The sequence below is a fragment of the Trifolium pratense genome, linkage group LG3 (genome assembly GCF_020283565.1).
Source record: "Trifolium pratense cultivar HEN17-A07 linkage group LG3, ARS_RC_1.1, whole genome shotgun sequence".
In the NCBI taxonomy this organism is placed as follows: domain Eukaryota; kingdom Viridiplantae; phylum Streptophyta; class Magnoliopsida; order Fabales; family Fabaceae; genus Trifolium; species Trifolium pratense.
In genome coordinates, this window is record NC_060061.1 from 35,459,455 (window position 1) to 35,480,685 (window position 21,231).

Genomic DNA, 21,231 nt, shown 5'->3' on the forward strand with positions numbered 1-21,231 from the left:
AGGTTAATATATCAATTGTTATTTTATTTTTTTGACAATTTGCCTATATATCAATGAGTGACCCATTTTGAGTGACCCATTTTGACTATTTGACTATTTTGACTATTTGCACTATTCATATATTTTGTTTTGACCATATTTTTTTTACTAATAAATAAATATTAACTTATAAGATGTTGGATTTGCCTCGATGAGTATTTTCAAAATATCAAATTTTTATAATTTTATTATTATACAATTACAAATATTAATCGTCAAAGTTATGCATTAACATGCGTAAAACAGTCGACTAGATCATTCATTATGAAACGGAAGGAGTAACAAACATCATTTAAAACTCACACACAACTTGGAAATCTCGGATTCTAACTCTAAGAAAAGTATTTTGTTAATCAATACTATTAGCATTGTGAATTAACTTGGTCTCGACTTTAAGGGCCCATTAAATATTCAATGTCTAATAGTACCAAGCCTACTTTAACTTTTTCGCACCAAATTTTATAATAAAACCCACTCATTCTTTGGTTTCATCTATCATTGATCAATATCCCTTTGATTTTCAACTTGCTTTACATACCTGTTTGCCTTCTTTTCTTGATTACCCTTTTTGCGTCTTTTAAGGCATGAAGAATTTGACAAGCATGGCCACCATTTGGACCAGCAAGGTTTTGCCACAGCAAAAAGATATTGAAAGCGTTTAGGTGAATGCATAAACCAAGTTGATACTTTTTCTTATGTGCATATATACGAGTATTTTTTTTTTTTTACAGAAGCTATATAGTGTAATTTTTATAAAATTACTAGAACAAGTTTAGGAATTGGAGGGAACTTGGTATGAAATAAATATAAGTTTTAAACTAAGTATGAAATGTGAGCTAACAAAAAATTCACAAAATTCCACATTAGAGGGACTACACACTTTAGTAGTGTTTATAAGAATGGAGATGACCAATTGGGTATGCCCCATGGGGTACCACATGGGAGACAACACACAACTCTTAACCATCACATGCACACCCCATCACTTCTTATGCACTATCTCACATTCCGCTTCCTCTAAAACCGCATCATTTGATACATATTCCATCAATCAGTGAGAGTCCCTTAATTTTCTTATTTTTGGTTGCGGAACTTAGTTCACCTCAGTTGTAACTTGCATCAAAACTCACAGTTTTTGGGGGTATTTCTCACCGTTCTCTTTCTCGTTTGCTTCATCTAATTTTTTTTTCTTCTTTTAACTTTTTCTTTTGAGTGATTGTTTTGTGCCATATATGATTGGTATACATATCAATACTAGAGTGGCCATTATAGCCATAATGTAATTCTTGATCGATTCTATGGTACAATAGATATTTGATATTGAGTTTTGAACTGAGCTGTTTTATCGGACTTCGTGGTTGATAGTTTTCCTTCCACGTTTTTTGACAGTGTCACGAAACGTCTTCAAAATAGCAACCTAATCCACGACTCTACCCGATAGTTTCTTCGATGACATATTTTGAAAATCTTAGAAATGAGTATTGGACCTAACTCATCCTTACAAAACCGGCTTGTAAGGTGAGGATTGCCTCTAGTATATAAACACTTAGTCAGGCCATCTCACAACCGATGTGAGACTCTTAACACACCCCCTCACGCCCAGCACTATTGGGCTTGGTGCGTGGATATAAACGGTGGGTGGCCCGATAGCGGAAACCTGATAACAGGTGGCCCAGCAGATCGTGGAGAGGCTCTGATACCATCTTAGAAATGAGTATTGGACCTAACTCATCCTTACAAAACCGGCTTGTAAGGTGAGGATTGCCTCTAGTATATAAACACTTAGTCAGGCCATCTCACAACCGATGTGAGACTCTTAACAGAAAATCAAAATTTTAAATTAAAAAACAACAGATACTAATATAAATAATAGAATTAAATACGTTTTTCGTCCCTATAAAATTACCAATTTTGGTTGTTGTCCTTATAATTAGCAATTTTTGTTTTCATTCCCAAAAAATTTCTGTTTTGTTTTCAATCCCTAGTACACAAAATTTTGACATTTTTGGACATAATATAATCTAAGTTTAACGTAGACATTACATAGACACTTTTTGAACATTAAATAATCATAACATTGCATTGGAATAAAAATAAATTTATAAGGAAAAAACCAAAATTCACTATAAAAACGAATAACATATTTAACCCTATAAAATATTCAAATGATTAGCATCTCTGCAATAATTTATACATGACCTGTCATAAACTTATTAGCCAATTATTTTTATGCTCCTCCTGGAAATATTTTGATTCAACAACAATCAACAATAAATTAAAGATAAGCATGAGTTTGAGATTGAGTGGAATCTAATTTTTCAATAAAGATATTTGGAGATATTTGGAGATGAAATAGATATATGTATGAAGTCAAAAGGGACACTTTAGAAATTAAAAGCCCGTAGATAAAATAAATATAGATAATAAAAAATAATATTTTAACATTTTAATAAGGTAGATGTAATAAGACTTGTAATTGAAAGGTCAGAAATTCGAATATTGTTGAGAAATTTTTTAGCATTTTAATATTCTACAAACTTTTGAATAAAGATACAAAATAACCTTAATTGAATGATGTGAAAAAAAATTAAAAATGGGCAAACTGAGAATTTCTTATGTATATTCTTTTCTAATATAGGTAGATGGTTACAAAAATATATTAAATTAATTTATATGACTTAGTGGTAAATGTAATAAGACTTGTAACTAAAAGGTTAGTGGTTTGAATCTTGTTGAGAAATTTTTTAGCATTTTAATATTCTACAAACTTTTGAATAAAGACACAAAATAACCTTAATTGAATGATGTGGAAAAAAATTAAAAAGGGATAAACTGAGAATTTCTTATATATAATATAGATAGATTTTAGCATTTTAATATTTTACAAACTTTTGAATAAAAACACAAAATAATCTTAATTGAATGATGTGACAAAAAATTTAAAAGGGACAAACTGAGAATTTCTTATCTATATTATTTTCTAATATAGGTAGATTTAAGATTAAGATTAGAAATTATATCTATTTAGTTGGTTTCGTGGAAATTGTATCTAATTGTTGTTTTTTTTTTCTTCTTATGTCGTTGATTATATTTCATTGTAAAATTAAATAAACAAAAACACTCATGCGGGGATCATATGGTTTACCAAGCCCAAAATTAAGGCCCAAACCCAAAATTGAAACTTGCGTTTTGTTAATGTAACACTAACCAATTCCCTTATTTATTGAGATTTATTTTTGTCACTCTATCAGATACTTGTTATTATGTTTTTTTCTTTTTACCTTTCTGCTACTTAAATAGCGAAAACTATATATAAAAAAAAAATTAAGTAGCGGACGTTATAAAAATATGGTACTTTTGAGGGTTTTCGCTAGCTAAATAAGAGATAGAGATATTTTAGTAATTTCGTAAGGTGCGTACCAAAAATGGAATAGAGTAACAAAAATAAATCTCTATTTCTCTTCCTTGCGTATTCTATGCATATATCCGCACTACAACTTGAGCATGTTGGTAAATATAAAAAAACGTTAAATATCTTCTAAGTGTAATAATTGTCAAAATTAATCTTTTGAATTGGATATCACAATTAGTAGCAGAACCCTATTTCATGAAATCATTTCCCAGCAAAAATGATTTTGATAGAACACTGTTTTAAACTAAAATCATGATCACAATTAGATTTTCTTTTATTTGAAGAAACTATTAGATTTTTTTATTATCATGATATTGATATGAAATTTCGGGAGCGGTTATGGTGTATAAGCGAATTTCTTATGCACCATGCATAAATAACACCCAAAATCATTCCACAGCAAAATGGTTTTGGATTACAACCCTCTGAAATAATTCCACATTAAAAATGATTTTGGCATGATTAAGTACATCTAATGTGAAACCATTCCCCAACAAAAATGATTTTGGCATGATTTTAGTTTAAAACTAACTACGAAGCAATCTGATGACGTTCAGGGGTTGCTGTTGTTGATTTGGGGGTGAGAAATGATGCGTTTGGAGATTTGTTAGATTCAATTTGATGGTGGAGATTTGTTTATGCACCATGCATAAGTTTATTCCTTATGCATAATAACTCATGCCTGAAATTTCTACTGCCGTTAATAATGACTAATCTCCATCGATAAACTTGTGGGGCACACAAGATGAATTCTTCACTTCCAACCAATTTTTTTCATATATATCAATCAGAAATCACACCTCTAACTACATGCTTAACATAAATAATACCCTTATTTCTTGAATCAATTCATCAGTGATTGATTTTATTTCTCACCATTAAATTAATAAGTCACATGACTCATATCATATTTCACTTGATTCCATGATAAAATTTAATAATCTAATGATGAAAATTAACTTGTGCATAATGTAAGATTTATCTCACATTTTTTTCTTACAATGAAAATTTATCTCACATATGCAGTACTAAATAAATAGCTTTTTTTTCCTTTTCAAATAACTTAGTTGTTATATATTCTTCCCGTGAAATTCAACATTCAAATCCTAATCCCTATATATATATATATATATATATATATATATATATATATATATATCTTTACCAACTAAACTATATAGGCTTAAATGCACTTTTGGTTCCCCTATTTTCAAAAAAATGAAGTTTTGGTCCCCCTATTTTAAAAACCAACTTTTTAGTCCCCCTATTTTCATTTTTTTTGAGTTTTAATCCCCCATCCTATTTTGGTTTCAATTTTGTTGACGTGGCCTTGTAACTAATGATGTGGCAACATTCATGTGGACAAATTTAATATCCATGTCATTATTATATATTTTTAAATTCAATAAAATTTTATTTATAAAATATTTTAATTGTTAGAATTATATATTCAACTGAAATAATAATTGTTAAATCTTATAAAATATGAAATTTGAAACCCTAATTATCAAACCTTCAACTACTAGAATTTTATTCACCGTCAGAGAGAATCCTTCCTTATGGATTTCACTAATCCTATGGTTTCCGTTCAAACTCAACAATTTTTGGATTTTTAAAAACGAAAAGAAATTAGAGATGATTTTGTGTTTCAATAGAAATTACTCATACTCTTTAAACTATCTATGACTTTGGATGAGTTTGAATGAAAACCCAAAAATTGTTTTAAGTTTGAAGTTTAATTATAGATTGGTTTTATATAAAGTTGGATGATGATGAAAGTTGAAGGTTCTTGAAACACAAAACTTGCTTTCAATATGCAATTGTTTGATATGAATCAAAGATGATCATGTCCATGTTGTGATTGTTTGTTTTTTCTTAGGTTTAATAAATTAGAGGTTGTGAATTTTTGGATTTTTTATTTTAATGAACTTTCTTAGGTTTAATTAAATTATTTTATAAAATAAGTTCTATTGAATTAAAAACAAATAATGACATAGATATTAAATTTGTCCACGTGGACGCTGATATGCATCAGTGACAATGCCACATCAACAAAATTAACCTTAAAATGCAATAGGGGATCAAAACTCAAAAAAAAATAAAATTTGGGGACTAAAAAGTTGGTTTTTAAAATAGGGGTACCAAAACTTCATTTTTTTGAAAATAGGGGGATCAAAAGTGCATTTAAGCCAACTATATATGGTCACCAGACTAATCCTAATCCTTTTACTTTTTTAGTTTTGTCAATCTTTATCCTTTCTTAATTTCCGTGCAAAACTCTAAAATAGACACTCCCTCCGTCCCATTTTAAATGACCTTCTTTAATTTGAAGATAATTTTATTCTTATTAATATTATTAAGAAAATAAAATAAAACCTTCTTTATGCAATCTTTTAAGTATTCGTGTAATATAATAAAATATATAATTTTTTGATGATCAAATTTCTGCAAGTATTAGTTTAAAATAAATCAATGACAATTTTAAATCACTTGACGTACGTAGAATATTATTATGGTATACAACTTAATTTTCTTATATAATTAAATTTGTATTTATTATGACTTAAATTTTTGTATGTAATATATTTTTTATATAATAGAATTTTAATGAACATTTTTAGAGAACGATTCAAAAGTGTTGCCTATTACCATCTAAGAGAACATAATAAGTCCTAAGGCAACACAAAAAACCGTTGCCTAAGCTAATAAAAACAGAAGAAAAAAAAATGTTTTTGTTGAACGCGCCAATGGGAATCGCGCTACCGTCTCTCTCTTCCAACACTAACAATCTTTCCTTCTACTTTTTTTTCCTTCAACTTTCCTTTATCATCCAAACATAGCATAAAATTTTGGGGCGGAGGGAGTATTCTTTTATTTGATGTATTCGGTTTACATAAAGATACTGTAATAAATGCATTCAAGTTCTTATAAAAAAATAATAATAATAAAGACATTCATGTAGAGGGCAATTGGAATGATATTTGGAAAGTTTAATCTCCTCACAAAACGCGTCACTTACTATGGAGGTTGTGTAGGAGGTGTCTGTCGACGCGAGTTCGCTTGAGACAACGTTATGTAGAATGTGAACTAAGCTGTCATGTGTGCAATGTTGAGGTCGAAGATGATATTCATGTGTTTTTTGGATGCATAGCAACTCGCGAATGTTGGTCGGTCGCAGGCATGTCACAGTTGCTGCATAATGCAGCTTACCAGCGTGAGACTGTCGCAGACACGGTAATTCGAATGTGCAGAAACGAGGACAGTGCAATGATAGGACGGGTTGCATCGTTATTTTGGTGCATTTGGCAAAATCGAAATGATAAGATCTGGAATGACAATATTCAGTCCCCGAGTTAAGTTGGAAGCATGGCGTTCGCCGTCTGGAATGAGTCGTTTACTGTCCACCAACTACAGCGTCATAACGTTGTTCCTGTTGAGGATTCTAGGCCGTTTCGGTGGGAGAAACCAGGAGTGAGATGAATAAAATGTAATGTTGATGCTGCGTTTGTAGTTGGGTCCGATGTTACTTCTATGGGTCTTTGCTTTCGTGATACCAATGAACATTTTGTGGCTGGCTTGACTCAATGACAACAGCCTTTTTATTCCATAGTGGAAGGCGAAACATCGACACTATTACATGCTATGAAAGAGGCTATCCATCGTGGATTTGAGCGAGTTCAATTTAAAAGTGACTCAAAGTTGTTGGTTGACGTGATCCATTCGAGAAGACGAAACAATTCATAATTTAGTTTAATTGTTAACGACATTATCCTTCTTATGTATACTTTGAGGTTAAGTTTGTTATGAGACAAGCGAATTTGGTTGCTCACACTCTTGCTAGGGCGGCCAATGTTTGGGCTAGTTTCCAAAGATTTGAGATTATATTCCTTTATGTATTGAACATTTATTAGTTAATGATATGCATTAAGTTTGTTTGGTTAAAAAAAAGTTTGTAATTTTTTTTATTTTTTTTTCTAAAAATATTTATAACTATATATATATATATATATATATATAAAGATAATTACACTTGAATGAAAGATAAACGGGCAACAAGCTGCGTCGTTAACCCTTTTTGGATGTCAAAATCAATCATTTTGAATACTACATCTCGAGACCTAGAAGACACCACATTGCTATACATGACTTTTTGAACTCTTTTCAAAATATTCACATGCATGTTGATTGTCAGGACACGTTTTCTCATGTTTGACCATTTTACTTGAAGTAGCTTTGAGGGACGCTTGTCCTACAATAAATCCCCAGTTGTCAATCCAACAAGTGAGGAAACTTCGGTCAAGTCCACAAATACATGTAATTTATTTTTGTTTTTGGAATTCTTGGAAAAACAAGATTCTGTTAGGTAAAAATAAGCTATAAGATAGGTTATAGTTGATAGAATAAAATTAAAGTGTTTAGCAAATTTAGCTATTGTAAGTACAAAATGACATAAAAATATATGGTTAGTGGGTAGTTTTTTTTTTTTTTTTTTTTAAAAAAGTTGATGGTTTATAAGTACCACCAACTTATTTACAAAGAAAATACTACAATTGCTGCTGCCAAGGATCGAACCCCTGACCAACAGCCTACACCCGCTCAGTCAGCAAGTGCCAACTGAGCTACCCCTGACCAACATCCTACACCCGCTCAGTCAGCAAGTGCCAATTGATGGTTAGTGGGTAGTTATTATAATTTTAAAAAAATAAAAATAAATAAAATAAAAATAATAAGGATAAATATGAAATAAAATGTAAAAAGATACAAGCTATAAACTCATACGCTACTTTAAATAGCATATCAAAATACGTTATAAGCTTGCTACCAAACTGCACATACATTTCTATCACAAACTTATAAGATAGTCCAATAAGTTATTAGTTAGCTTATTGATCTTACGAAACACACCCTAAGTCCCACATTGATTAAAGATATAATCTGACTATAATTTATAAAGAGTCATACCCTTCATTTTACAAACTGATTTTATATGAATGAGTTATGATATAAACTTTCAATTCATCGTAAGGATCCGGTCTCCCATATACATGTAATGAGCTATGACATGACATATACTACTACAGTATTGATTGAGTTGAAGAGTACATGACCCGCGTGCAGATATGCATGTGAAACTGCTGCTGAAGATGTTTTCACTTTCAAGTTTGAACCAAACTAAACCAACCAATGCAGAAACCTGAAACAAGTCCTCATTGGGAATTACCATTGACCAAACCAAATAGTATTCCTACTAATAAACCACAAGATGACAACTCCATCTCTGATCCAACATATCTACTGCATGCTGCATAACCCTACTCTCTGCTTACACCATGTGTCACGTGAATTCATATCATATCACCCATTTCCCATATCTCTATCACTATTGCCACGTGACACGATATCGATACAATACAACATTAATATGAATTTTTTTTCAAAATTTTCAATACGATACGTTTAGGATATGTTATTTAAAAATTAAATTTAAAATTAAATATATAAATGCATAATATATAAACATAACTAAAGTTGATAATGATAAAAATTAACATTTAAATTACTCAAAATAAGAAAACAAGTGACAATTACATATATTAAATTAAGTACTACCCAAAAAGGGGTGAGATGTGTAGCTCGACTAGTTAAAATATTAAGGAGTGGGAGATCCAGAGTTCAAATCATGACAAGGAGAAAAACTAATAAAGACCGTTGGTAACATCATACTCTAACTTTCAATACTTAAGAGAAAATATGAGTTGTATCGGTCTCCTCTTCTACGTTTCCATCATAAAAAAATATTATTTGCCCGATACTTTTTCAATCGATACGCGTATCAGAGAAGTATCCGACAAATATTGGTTATATTTTATTTAAAAAAATAATATTAATTGCCGATACTTCTGCGATACGTGTATCGAAAAGTATCGAACGAGTATCAATATCGAGTACGTATCGGACACAATACTTTGTCATTTTTAGAGTATCGGGCCTTTCATACGCATTGCATTTATCTGACAAATCATACACGCCTAAAACTTAATTTAATTATTATTATAATTAAATAGTAGTAGTATGCATCTATAAAAGGCAAATTCTATGGTGCCGCCTTCAAATTGAAGGTTCCAGAACCGTCTTTGACTGGCCAATCAGAAGCCAGCATTTAGGAGAGCTGACTTTTTGATATATAAAGGATGCCACGTAGGACATCCATGGTGTGGACCGTCCATGTGTACCCTCAATCTTTTTAAAATGCTACTATGACCCAAACATATTAAAGTTACAATATATGACCCCTAAACATATTTAATTTAAAATATTTAACCCTCAAATATTTTGTTTTTTAAATTGAAATTGAAATTTATAAAATACAATAGGCATTTTATTTTATTGGTTTTTAACATAAAAACTTAAAACTTTCCTTCAAGAAAATACTTCTTCGATTTCTCAATGAAAAAAAACATCTTCTTCATTCGACCTTCAGCCCGACGACGACCTCCTTCTTCTCCCTCCCATATCGTCCCACCACATGCAGCGTCTGCAATGTTACTTCAAAGACACTTTTTTCAGTCGCACATTGTAAGTTAAGATATCATAGGTTGTATTGCATCAGAAAGAAGCCTAACCAGAGATAATGATATTGACATATGAATAAAATTAAAGTGAAAAGAAAATGGTTTCACTCAGTCACATCATTAAGGAATTATACCTAACAGATAAGCAGTTCCAATCACACTAATGAGTACTGAATATTTTAAACTTTTAAAAGAAGCTACCTTAAATTAACAAATCAAATCATCAACAAATTCATAAAAAATCTGTAATTTACTTGTCATCAATAACAATACTAAAGACATAAAACTCAAGATAATAACACCAAAATTTTCATCTTAATAATAAGACTCAAATTCACAATAACTATTTTAAATTAGAAAGACATCACAATCAGTTCCCTAAACATAAACAATGAACCATTCTTGACACAGTCAATGAAATCAAAAGCCAATTTTGGTATTCTCATAATCCTAAAAAACAAAAAAAATTCAATAAATAATTAAAACTCTAAAGAATAATTAAGTACTACCTTAAGAGTGATAAATCCACAAAGAGCCTCAAAATACGCCTAAAACTTAATTTAATTATTATTATAATTAAATAGTAGTAGTATGCATCTATAAAATGAAGATCATGAACAATGAACAATGAACAACAAACACAACAACTTGAAGAATTTTACTATTAACAATGAAGATCATGAAATCACTTGCCCTGTTTATCTTGCTTCTCACTGTCTTTGCTTCACGTAATTAACTACTCTCACTCTCTTATTACTTATAGTATTACTCATTTGTTAATTTGTTTGTTGTATAATAATGATAGCTGAAAATGATATTGCAGAAACTGTGGTGCAGACAGAGGCAAGAGTGTGTGAATCACAGAGCCATGGATACAAAGGTCCATGTTCTGGTGACCACAACTGTGCACTTGTTTGCTGGAATGAAGGTTTCTCTGGCGGAAGATGCAGAGGATTTCGCCATCGTTGCTTTTGCACCAAGCTTTGTTAAAAACATCAATGGCTTTGAACCTTTGATGTAATATTGTACTACTAGCTTGCTTGATTGCATAATTTAAGCTTTTATTTTCTTTAAAAGCTTGAGAAGCAAATTAAATAAAATTTATCTAGTTGTCTTGTCATAGATTCATTGTTGCTATTGGTACTTGATTTTGCTTTGCGTTCAACTATTTTTCTTGATCACATTTTATGATGAATTATTTGTTCAGTTTTATAGCATACAATTATTACATATTATATTATTGGAATAAAATTATAGGTCATATATATATACACATGCATGATCCTGTTTCAGTGTTGGCTATAGTGGAATAAAATGTTGAATTAGATAGTAAAATTCTGCTACAAACTCCAAACCTTCCACCACTTTACACAATTCTGCTACAAACTCGCTACAAGTGCCTAGATTTTGGCACGGTTGCCCTCAAGGCAACACTTCAAAGCTCTGCATTTCTCGACACTTTTTCTTGAAATTTTTAATACACGATCATAAAGTGACCGATGTTCATGCTCACTACTAGAAATCTGACATTGTTGGACGAAAATTTCATACAAAATGGATTATGTCTCCACATACTTTACGTTATCAGACAGATTAGGGACAAATTTCAATTCTGTACGAGAATTTGAGACGAATTTAAAACAGAATGCACAATTCAAGTTTATATTTGATATATTTTTTTAAATTTCATCCCAAATTTGTGCAAAATATTGATACGGGTTTGGGACGGTCCACATAATATTGTATATTTTTTTTATTTTTCAATGGGAATTGTCCCTAATTTGTGTGAAACTTTGAAACATATTTGAGACGAAACAAATAATGTTGTGGTTTTTTTATTTTTCTAAGTTATTCCGTTCCAAATACATGCGATCATTGAGACGGATTTGAGACTAATGATATAATTTTCTAAGTTATTCTCATGCTCTTAGTTGCAAAAGACCAAAATAACCATAAATTTTACTTTTAAAAAGATGATTGTCATTATTAAAGTTTGGATTAAATATATTGAATAAATCTCTAATATAAACTAGATCTAGTTGCTTTCAATATAGAAGGGCTGACACAATTTTTTTTTTGAAACGGCAAAATTATTGAATAAATTTTATTACACAATACTATTTCCGTTGTGAATACAAGTAAGCTATCACGCTTGGTGACATAAACAAACCTCCTAAGTAGAGGTGGGAATAGGCTAGGCCGAGTTAGGCTTTGCCAAGCCTGAGTCTGGCCTGTCAAAAAATCGAAGGTCTGAGCCTGGCCTGTGGCCTATCATAGGCTTAAATTCTAGGCCTGAGCCTGGCCTTTTGAAAGTCTGATGTGGCCTGTTAGCCTGTTTAAAAGCCTATTTCATATGAACATATTTAAATAAATAATTATATTTATTTTGAAATATACTTATGAACTAATAAAATAATGTTCCATTTGATATTTTAGAGAATTTGACTATATATGTCATCATATTTCAATTCTAGTTTATAATAATACATTTATATATGTTAAAAACTAATGTAGATTAATAAACTTAAATTACTTAAAAAGTTAATAGATTTATAATTTAATCAAAGTATAAATTTTAATATATAAATAATAATCGTAATAAAAATATTATTCATGTTAACTTAAATAGGCCGGCCTAGTAGGCCTAAAAGGCTTTTTTAATGGCCTGCGGCCTGACCTTTTTAGCTAAATAGGCTTATAAAAAAGCATTGGCCTGCTCTATTTAAAGAAATAGGCTGGCCTGGCCTGAGCCTATGTAGGCTAGGCCTTAAGGCCATGTAGGCCGGCCTGGCCTGTTCCCACCTCTACTCCTAAGGAAGAATTTGGTGTACACAATACTATTTCGGTTGTGAATATAAGTAAAAAAACAACCTTTTAAGTTCATCGAATAAAACGTATATATGATCCATTTTATTGTCTAAATATATATTTATTCATTAAATTTAAAAAGTTGTATTTTGCTTATATTTAAAACCGGTAAGAGTATACTTTGGTATCTAAAACCTACATTTAAGATTGAATATAATTCACCCATAAAAAAAAAAAAATAAAAGCCCACAAAAAATTGAATATAATTCAATTAATTTGAATAAAATTGAAGGAGTTAGAGGTCGTGATTTTTTCTTTCTAGGTTACCATGATATTGGTACAAGTTTTCACCGTGTCGTTAGTTATGACTAATTTTCGACTGGGAACTTGTGGGATACATAAAATAGATTTTCTCCTCCCAACCGAATTGTTTACATAAGAACAGCGCCGGTCCCGAGTATTTGGAGGCCCTGTTTGAAAATTAAAAATAGATCTTTCATAAAAAATATAATTTTTTTAAAAGTGATTCTCTATTTGAATCGTAAATAACATAAAAAATAGTCATCATAGTAAATAACATCTAAAAGCGACATATTTTAATCAATAACATTAAAATACATCTTCAATCTAATATCATTATCAACTTACGGTTCCTTCGGGAAAAAAAAACTTTCTTGAAATGTTAGTTTCATTTTTTTACAATCAACCGTAAGTTACTTATAAAATTAAGAGTATGTCTATTAATTTTTTTTTAGTACTAAAATATTTTTAGTAGTAACAAAGTCATTATTTTTATATATATATATAATTTTTTTAATAGACCGATATAAATAATTTGAGACCCCTAAATGTTTGAGACCCTGTGCGGTGGCTCACCTTGCACACCCATAGGGCCGGCCCTGCATAAGAATGAACCAGGAATCGAACTTCTGAACACATGTTTAAGACGATCAAAACTCTAACCACTTGGATCAATTTAGTGTTGATAAAGGCCATGTATTTAAATTTCAAAAGTAAAAAAATTCTGTCCACTAACATTTGCAGTTTGAAGAAAAAACAAGTCATTTTTTGGACAAATTATCAAAGCTTTATATTTATGATGACTGTGTCAGCACCGTCCCATAGCCACTTTCCAGCTTCCCTATTCTTGTGCTCCCAATTCTTTTGGTCGATCGAGAATCCAACAACAGACTGTATATACAACAAAAGATAAACATCGTTCATGCGCTGAATAAAGTTCAAATCACTAAAACCATTTTTTAATAACGATCATATATATGGTCGGTTCATATCACGTGAACAAATTACTACTACTACTACAATTAGATAAAAATTTAGTTAGAAATATGTATAAATGTGACAAAAATGTGGAGTCAATTTCTTTTGTTGGTTATTTTTAATGTTAGGTTCTTCGGAAAATCTCTAGTGATACAGTCAAAAAAGAAAATCTCTAGTGAGCTAACTCTAGTATCAAAGTAGATAGATAGCCTATAACCACTGACAGAAATGATTCTAAATCGGATTAAACGGTTCAGTGAATCGGATACGTAAAAAAAATAGTTTGTGTTTCTAACAATTGGCAAGCATGAAAAAAATTAAAAATTAATCATTAAATAATTAAAACGTTAAAAAATCACGTATAAAATACTTCTAGTAACTAAATAAATTGTTTATGATCTCCGTCCTCAAACTATTTTTAGAGAATCTTTCTCCGTTTTCATCTCCATGATTTTTTTTTTCACCGATCATAGGTCCCCGAATCGAATAATCTCTATAGCTATTTTTGCTTACGAATGCAAATTGACATCTATATAAAATTTAATATAAAATAAAAATTTGTAATATATGACATACGTAGTAGTTTTTTTAAAATGTTGTCTAGGAAGCACCGACACTCCTCAAATTAGGCGTGTCCGTGTCAGACATGTGTTGGTGTCCGACACCGACACTTATGATTACACTAAATTATGTCATTTTTTCAAATTTTTATCGGGGTCGACGTGTCAGTGTCCGTGTCGTGTCCGGTGTCCGTGTCCTTGATAGATGTTGTGCACTTTCTCTGTTTTCTTAAAAATGTTGTGCACACATGTTTAATATTTTTTTTTAAAAAAATGTTGTGCACTAAATGTATCTCTAAAATACAAAATCATGTGTAGTTTTCGAAATTTATAGGTTTTCAAAGTTTACACAAACTCCACCTCTATAAATAGAGTATACCCTATGCAAGTTTGTTCATTAACACTTAACAGAGTAACATATATCTTAGATAAAGATTATATTTATAGTAAGTGATAAAATCATGAACAAGGCACGCTTTGGATTTTTCTTCATTTTGCTTGTTCTCCTTGCTTCACGTAAGTCTTATTAATGCAGTTAATGAAATCTGTTTAATTAAGTTATATTAATTTGTGTTAATCATATTAATTACGTACTGATCAATATTCAATGAATGCAGAGATGGTGGTAGAAACAGAGGGAAGACACTGTGAATCTAAGAGTCATAGGTTTAAAGGGATGTGTTTGAGTGATCACAATTGTGCTTCAGTTTGTCATGTTGAAGGTTTTCCAGGTGGTAATTGCAGGGGATTCCGTAGACGCTGCTTCTGCAAAAAGCGTTGTTAATCACTTATTAGTGCTTAATTAGCTTTTGCAGTTTCACTAGCTACTCCTTAATTTTAATTACTTTTGTGTCTTGTTTTATTTTAATTTGTTTGTATTTTGCTTTTATTTGTATCTTTGACAGCATTCAGTAATGCTTTTGTGATGTATTTTCAATGGAAGAGTAGTGAAATTGCACCATTGTCATCTATTTATTATTGTTTACACTAAAAAATATTCGAAGTTGTTGTTAGTTATTTTTGTGTGTTAATCTTCGATTTCTAAGGGAAGGAGTTCATGGTAATCCAGAGTTCAACCGTGGGGTATGTTATAAAGTCTAGTCAATAAATTGTTTCACATAAGAATTGAAAGTTAGTTCTCCTAAACGATCTATCAACTTATAAGTAAATAGAAAAGCAAGAGCAATCCTAAAAATATTAAAGATAAAAAGGGTAAATAGGGTTTTACCCCCTGCAAAATAGGCAGATTTTGTCTTACCCCCTGTAAAAAATAAATTTGGGATTCCCCCATCGTAATCTCAAGATTCTTTGTGTTTCCTCCCTAGATTGACAACTTGGATTTAGAATCTTATTTTTGCTGATATGGCAAGCATATGTGGCTTTTTTTACAGTTTTTATTTATTTAATTTTTTTTTATCATGCCACATAATAAGCTATGTCACTTTAAAAAAATTAAAAATTTAAAAGAAAAACAAGCAACCAAAAAAAAAAGAAAGGGAAGAACAAACGGCAACAAGCTTCATCTCTCTCACGGGAAAACAAATAGCAACAACTAAAAAAAAACTCATTCTTCCAATCAATTAAAAAAAATCAAAACAACACAACACACATGAATCTAGAACAACAACCAAATTTCATTTTCAATCTTAAACTTCATCCCAATCTCTAATCCATAAATCCAAAAACATAAAAACTCATAAATTTCTTCAAAAACATAAAAACTCATTGTTCAGATCTAAATTTTGTTGTTTTGATTTTCCAAAATATTAAATCAAATGAATGATGATCGAAGAATTGGTGTTGTTGTTCTTGTTGTTGAACTTGTTTTTTTGCTAACTGAAATCTGGCACGCAGTGAACACAATGCTGCACAAGATGCTATAGCACACGTTGCAGCAAGACAGTCGCAGAACACAGTAAATAAATAAATAAATTGCAGAACAATAAATAAGACAGGAAATTGTTAACCCAGTTCAGTGCAACGTCACCTAGACACTACCCGTGCAATCCTATCTAAGAACCTCTTAGATAATGAGACCCTGTCCCAAATTCCCTCTAACAACACGTACTATGTTGCTGTCAATAATGATTGTAAGGATGGAGACACTCTCCTAGAAACTAGACAACACTCTTGCTTAAAAGCTTATGAGTGAATCACACAAACTAACTCCGTGCTTAAAAGCTTAGGAGCAGCTTACAATAAACACAAACCCAGTCCTAAACTTGCATCAAAACGATACAAGAAAGGCTCACAAAAGACACACAACCTAAACCTTAAAAAAAACGCACGCTTTATGAAAGACAAGGTTTAGAATACATGAGTAGAATAGCTTGAGGCTTCACATATTTATAGTCTTCAATTGTCTTGATGTCCAAGTTAGGTCTTCAGACAAACACAGCTGTAGGAATTGCGGCCCAACCCTAAATTATTTCCAGAAATATAATTCATGTTGTACCAAACAAAAAAAACGCAAAAATATAATATAATTATATTTTTGTTTTAAATAATGTTCCTTCAGCCGACTTCAATAAAAACTTGCTGAGCAAGACTCGTTTTGCCCAGGCGCACGTGCTTGAATATATAATTGGAGCAAATCTTGACTCAGATTTGAAATAAAAATTCTGCACGAAAACAGAGTATCAGTATGCTGTACTATAATGCTATAGCATCTCAGTCCAGCATCTGGCTGGTTGGCTTTTGCAAAATGTAGCCAATCAAAACACCAACAATCTCCCCCTTTGGCAAATTTTGGCTAAAACAACCTTAGGCCAGTGCATAGAGAGATACAGTCTAAACTTTCCTTCGAGTCAACATAAGCACACAACTAGGAAAGAAAGTAGAACGATGCTAAGCTATTTAAACTTTCCTTCGAGTCAACATAAGCACACAACTAAGAAAGAAAGTAAGAAATTCATCAGATGAAAAGATAGCTAGCACGTAAGCATCAGAGGCATGCAACAGCGGAACATAACACATCTAGCCTCAAAGTACAGATAGAGAGAAATAAACTCCCACATAGTGGATTCAAGATAGGAGAAATAAACTCCTTAAAATTTAAGCAATGCCACAGAGAATAGGAAAAATAAATTCCTATATGAACACTTCAGACATGCATATCATAAGTAGTAGAAAAATAAATTCTACCTACTTCCCCTCAATATATGCATAAACTTCACTCCCCCTCAAAACATGCATATCACATAAAACCAACAACATGCTATACTAGATGCTATAGCATTCTTCATCACACCATGCATAACAGATATTACTCCCCCTTTTTAGCCATAAATTCTGACAAATAAAGTCAGTATCACACAGTAGGAGCAGAACTTCCACAGAGTTATCAGATCATAGAGAAACATAGTGCAGAGAGTATCAGAGCATAAGAGATCATAAAGTGCATATTACATAAAGCATGGATTGTGCATGTTACAATCCAGAGAGCATCAGGGCGTAGCCAACAAAATTAAAATCCAAAAGGACATGCAAATAAAGCATAAGCAAGGCACATAGAAGGACTTGCGTCAGAGTCCTCCTCCTCTACCTTAGTATCACCACCTGCATTATCATCAAGAACACCAGGATTGACATTGGAAAACACCTTGAGGTCAACAATCATTTGCTTCCTAGGCAAAACATCAGTTGACTGATTGACAGATGATGCAGCACAGTCTGCAGCATGTGTACCCTCAAACAGTCTAAAATCAAAAGACAAATCACAACCTCTCTTACTAGGAACACTAGCCTTAGTACAAATGTCAGGATGTTGAGCTAGAACAATATCACACATCAGTGTAGGGAAGGCTATAGGCATCTTCACAACACATGACTTAATATCCAGAACAGTTTCATCAAGAATATAAGAACCAAAGTCAAAAGGTGATCTTGTCCCTACAACATATATAAACCGAGCCAAACCTGTAGCCAGAGTATTGGAATGAGTAGTTGGAGCCCAGTTGTAGTTTTCATCAATCCAGCTGCATTAATCATATCAACAAACTTTTGGCATTGAAAAAAAAAATCTTCACCTAAATTCCTTTCCACAGGAAGCCTTCTTTTTATCACAAATTTCCACCTGTCAACATTTTCAACACGTTGAAAGGAAATGTTGTCAATGGGTACAGGGGATACATCTCGAGGGATCCTCTTTTTCTTCACAGACTTCTTTGAGGATGCTGCAGGCGATGCAGTAGCATGTTGGTCTTCCTCAAACTCTGAATCACTAGAGGAAATAGTCTTCCTCCTCAAAAGCTTCTTCTTTGGCTCAGAGGGCCTAGTAATCTTACTCCACTGTCTTTTAAGACCATAGATTTTCTTTTCCTTGGCAGTCTTGACAGGAACATTAGAAACAGCTACACCTTTACCAGCATTGCTCCTTAACCTCCTAGTACTAGAAGCAGGAGTCCTCTCAATAAGGTTGAGATTGTCCACATAAATAACATTTGAATCTTTCTCAGCAGATTCATCAACATTCAAAGGAACAAACATAGTTTTACCACTATCATCAACATAAGGGATCACATAGATATCATGAACAAAAACATTATCAGTAGTAGTTGCTTCAGAACCCTTTTCTTTGTCAGGAACAATAACATCGTCTGGAGACTCGGGTATCATGATGTTATCCAAATTTTCCCGTGCTGTAGATGTTGTAGCATCATGTGCAGCATCTTTCTCAGGAACACTCTTCTTGACATGTTCCAACACAAAGTCATCTTTGACCTCAGTTGGAGCGCTAATATCATTACCAACAAATGTTAAACACAGCAGGGGAGAACACCACATAACTTTCTCTGACAAATACTTTCTCACCACAAGAAACATCCTTATCATCAACAAACACACAATTCTTACCAAATCTTCAGATGTTTCAACATTACCCATAACAGCGTGCATTACTAAATAAGTTGAAGAGAAAACTGCACGCCACACTTGCAATAATTGCTATAACTCTTCAGATAGGCAAATCCCAAGTTTGCCTCGCAATTTTTCAAATTGGACCGCATCTAGAGCCTTAGTAAAAATATCAGCCAGTTGTTCTTCAGTGGCAATATGCTCAAGAGTTATAAATATGGTGCCTAATATCAATATGCTTCGTCCTACTATGTTGGATAGGATTCTTTGAAATATTGATGGCACTAAGATTGTCACAGTACAATGCCATAACATCTTGTACCACATTGTACTCCAGCAACATTTGTTTCATCCATAATACCTGGGAGCAGCTACTACCAGCAGCTATGTACTCTGCTTCAGCTGTAGATAAGGATACACAATTCTGTTTCTTGCTGAACCAAGATATAAGATTGTTGCCCAAAAAGAAACAAGCTCCTGAGGTGCTTTTTCTATCATCTGCACAACCTGCCCAATCAGCATCACAATACCCTACTAGCATAGAATTCTCACCATGAGTATACAGGATCCCATAATCACATGTACCATTCACATACTTCAAAATTCTTTTCACTTGAGCAAGATGACTCATCTTTGGCTCAGCTTGGTACCTAGCACATACTCCTACAGCAAAAGTAATATCAGGCCTGCTGGCTGTAAGATATAATAAGCATCCTATCATGCTTCTATAAAGACTTTGATCTACATCAACTCCCTTTTCATCTTTGGTAAGCTTTAAATGAGTTGCTGCAGGTGTTCTTTTATGAGCAGCACTTTCCATACCAAACTTTTTCACTATATTTCTTGCATACTTGCTTTGGGAGATAAAAATAGTATCTTCCATCTGCTTTACTTGGAGCCCAAGAAAGTAGGTTAGTTCACCTACAAGACTCATCTCAAACTCAGACTGCATTTGCTGCACGAAATGCTGTACCATCTCACTAGACATTCCTCCAAAGACAATGTCATCAACATAGATTTGTGCTATTAGAAATTTGCCTTGATCTTCTTTCACAAATAGAGTCTTGTCATTTCCTCCTTTCCTGTAGCCTTGACTAATAAGGAACTCAGTCAATCTTTCATACCATGCTCGAGGTGCTTGTTTTAATCCATAAAGAGCTTTCTTTAATTTGTAAACATGATTTGGAAAGCTTGGATCAACAAACCCCTTTGGTTGTTCCACATATACTTCTTCATTTAAGTACCCATTGAGGCAGGCACTTTTCACATCCATTTGGAATAACTTGAATTTTAGAATGCATGCCACTCCTAGAAGTAATCTAATGGATTCAAGACGAGCAACCGGAGCAAAAGTCTCATCAAAATCTATCCCTTCAATCTGTGAGCATCCTTGTGCAACCAGCCTTGCCTTGTTTCTGGTCACAGTTCCACTTTCATCAGACTTGTTCTTGTAGACCCATTTGGTACCAATTACATTTGCATTTTCAGGTCTAGGAACCAAGTCCCAAACTTCATTCCTCTTGAACTGATTTAGCTCTTCTTGCATAGCATTTATCCAGAACTCATCAGTCAGAGCTTCCTTTACATTTTTTGGCTCAAATTTAGACACAAAACAAGCATTAGAAACTAAGTCAAGTGTCCTTCTAGTAGTAATTCCTTGATTGGGATTACCAATAATCAGGTCTGTAGGATGATTCTTTTGAGTACG

The 21,231-nt window shown here is 32.3% G+C and overlaps 2 protein-coding genes across 2 annotated transcripts; both read left to right on the forward strand.

Moving 5' to 3' along the window:
• Positions 1–10,665: 10,665 nt before the first annotated feature.
• On the forward strand, positions 10,666–11,143 carry LOC123917912 (defensin-like protein 1). Its single transcript, XM_045969836.1, has 2 exons — positions 10,666–10,751; positions 10,847–11,143. The coding sequence occupies exons 1-2, from the start codon at positions 10,694–10,696 to the stop codon at positions 11,011–11,013; spliced, it is 225 nt and encodes a 74-aa protein (XP_045825792.1). The 5' UTR covers positions 10,666–10,693; the 3' UTR covers positions 11,014–11,143.
• A 3,905-nt stretch (positions 11,144–15,048) lies between these two features.
• Positions 15,049–15,690, forward strand: LOC123917913 (defensin-like protein 1). Its single transcript, XM_045969837.1, has 2 exons — positions 15,049–15,185; positions 15,287–15,690. The coding sequence occupies exons 1-2, from the start codon at positions 15,131–15,133 to the stop codon at positions 15,451–15,453; spliced, it is 222 nt and encodes a 73-aa protein (XP_045825793.1). The 5' UTR covers positions 15,049–15,130; the 3' UTR covers positions 15,454–15,690.
• The last annotated feature ends 5,541 nt before the right edge of the window (positions 15,691–21,231 follow it).

Coding starts and splice junctions, on each gene's coding strand:
- LOC123917913 (XM_045969837.1), top strand. CDS start 15,131: ATGAACAAGGCACGCTTTGGATTTTTCTTCATTTTGCTTGTTCTCCTT. Junction 15,186..15,286: donor GCTTGTTCTCCTTGCTTCAC/GTAAGTCTTATT, acceptor CAATGAATGCAG/AGATGGTGGTAGAAACAGAG.
- LOC123917912 (XM_045969836.1), top strand. CDS start 10,694: ATGAAGATCATGAAATCACTTGCCCTGTTTATCTTGCTTCTCACTGTC. Junction 10,752..10,846: donor TCTCACTGTCTTTGCTTCAC/GTAATTAACTAC, acceptor ATGATATTGCAG/AAACTGTGGTGCAGACAGAG.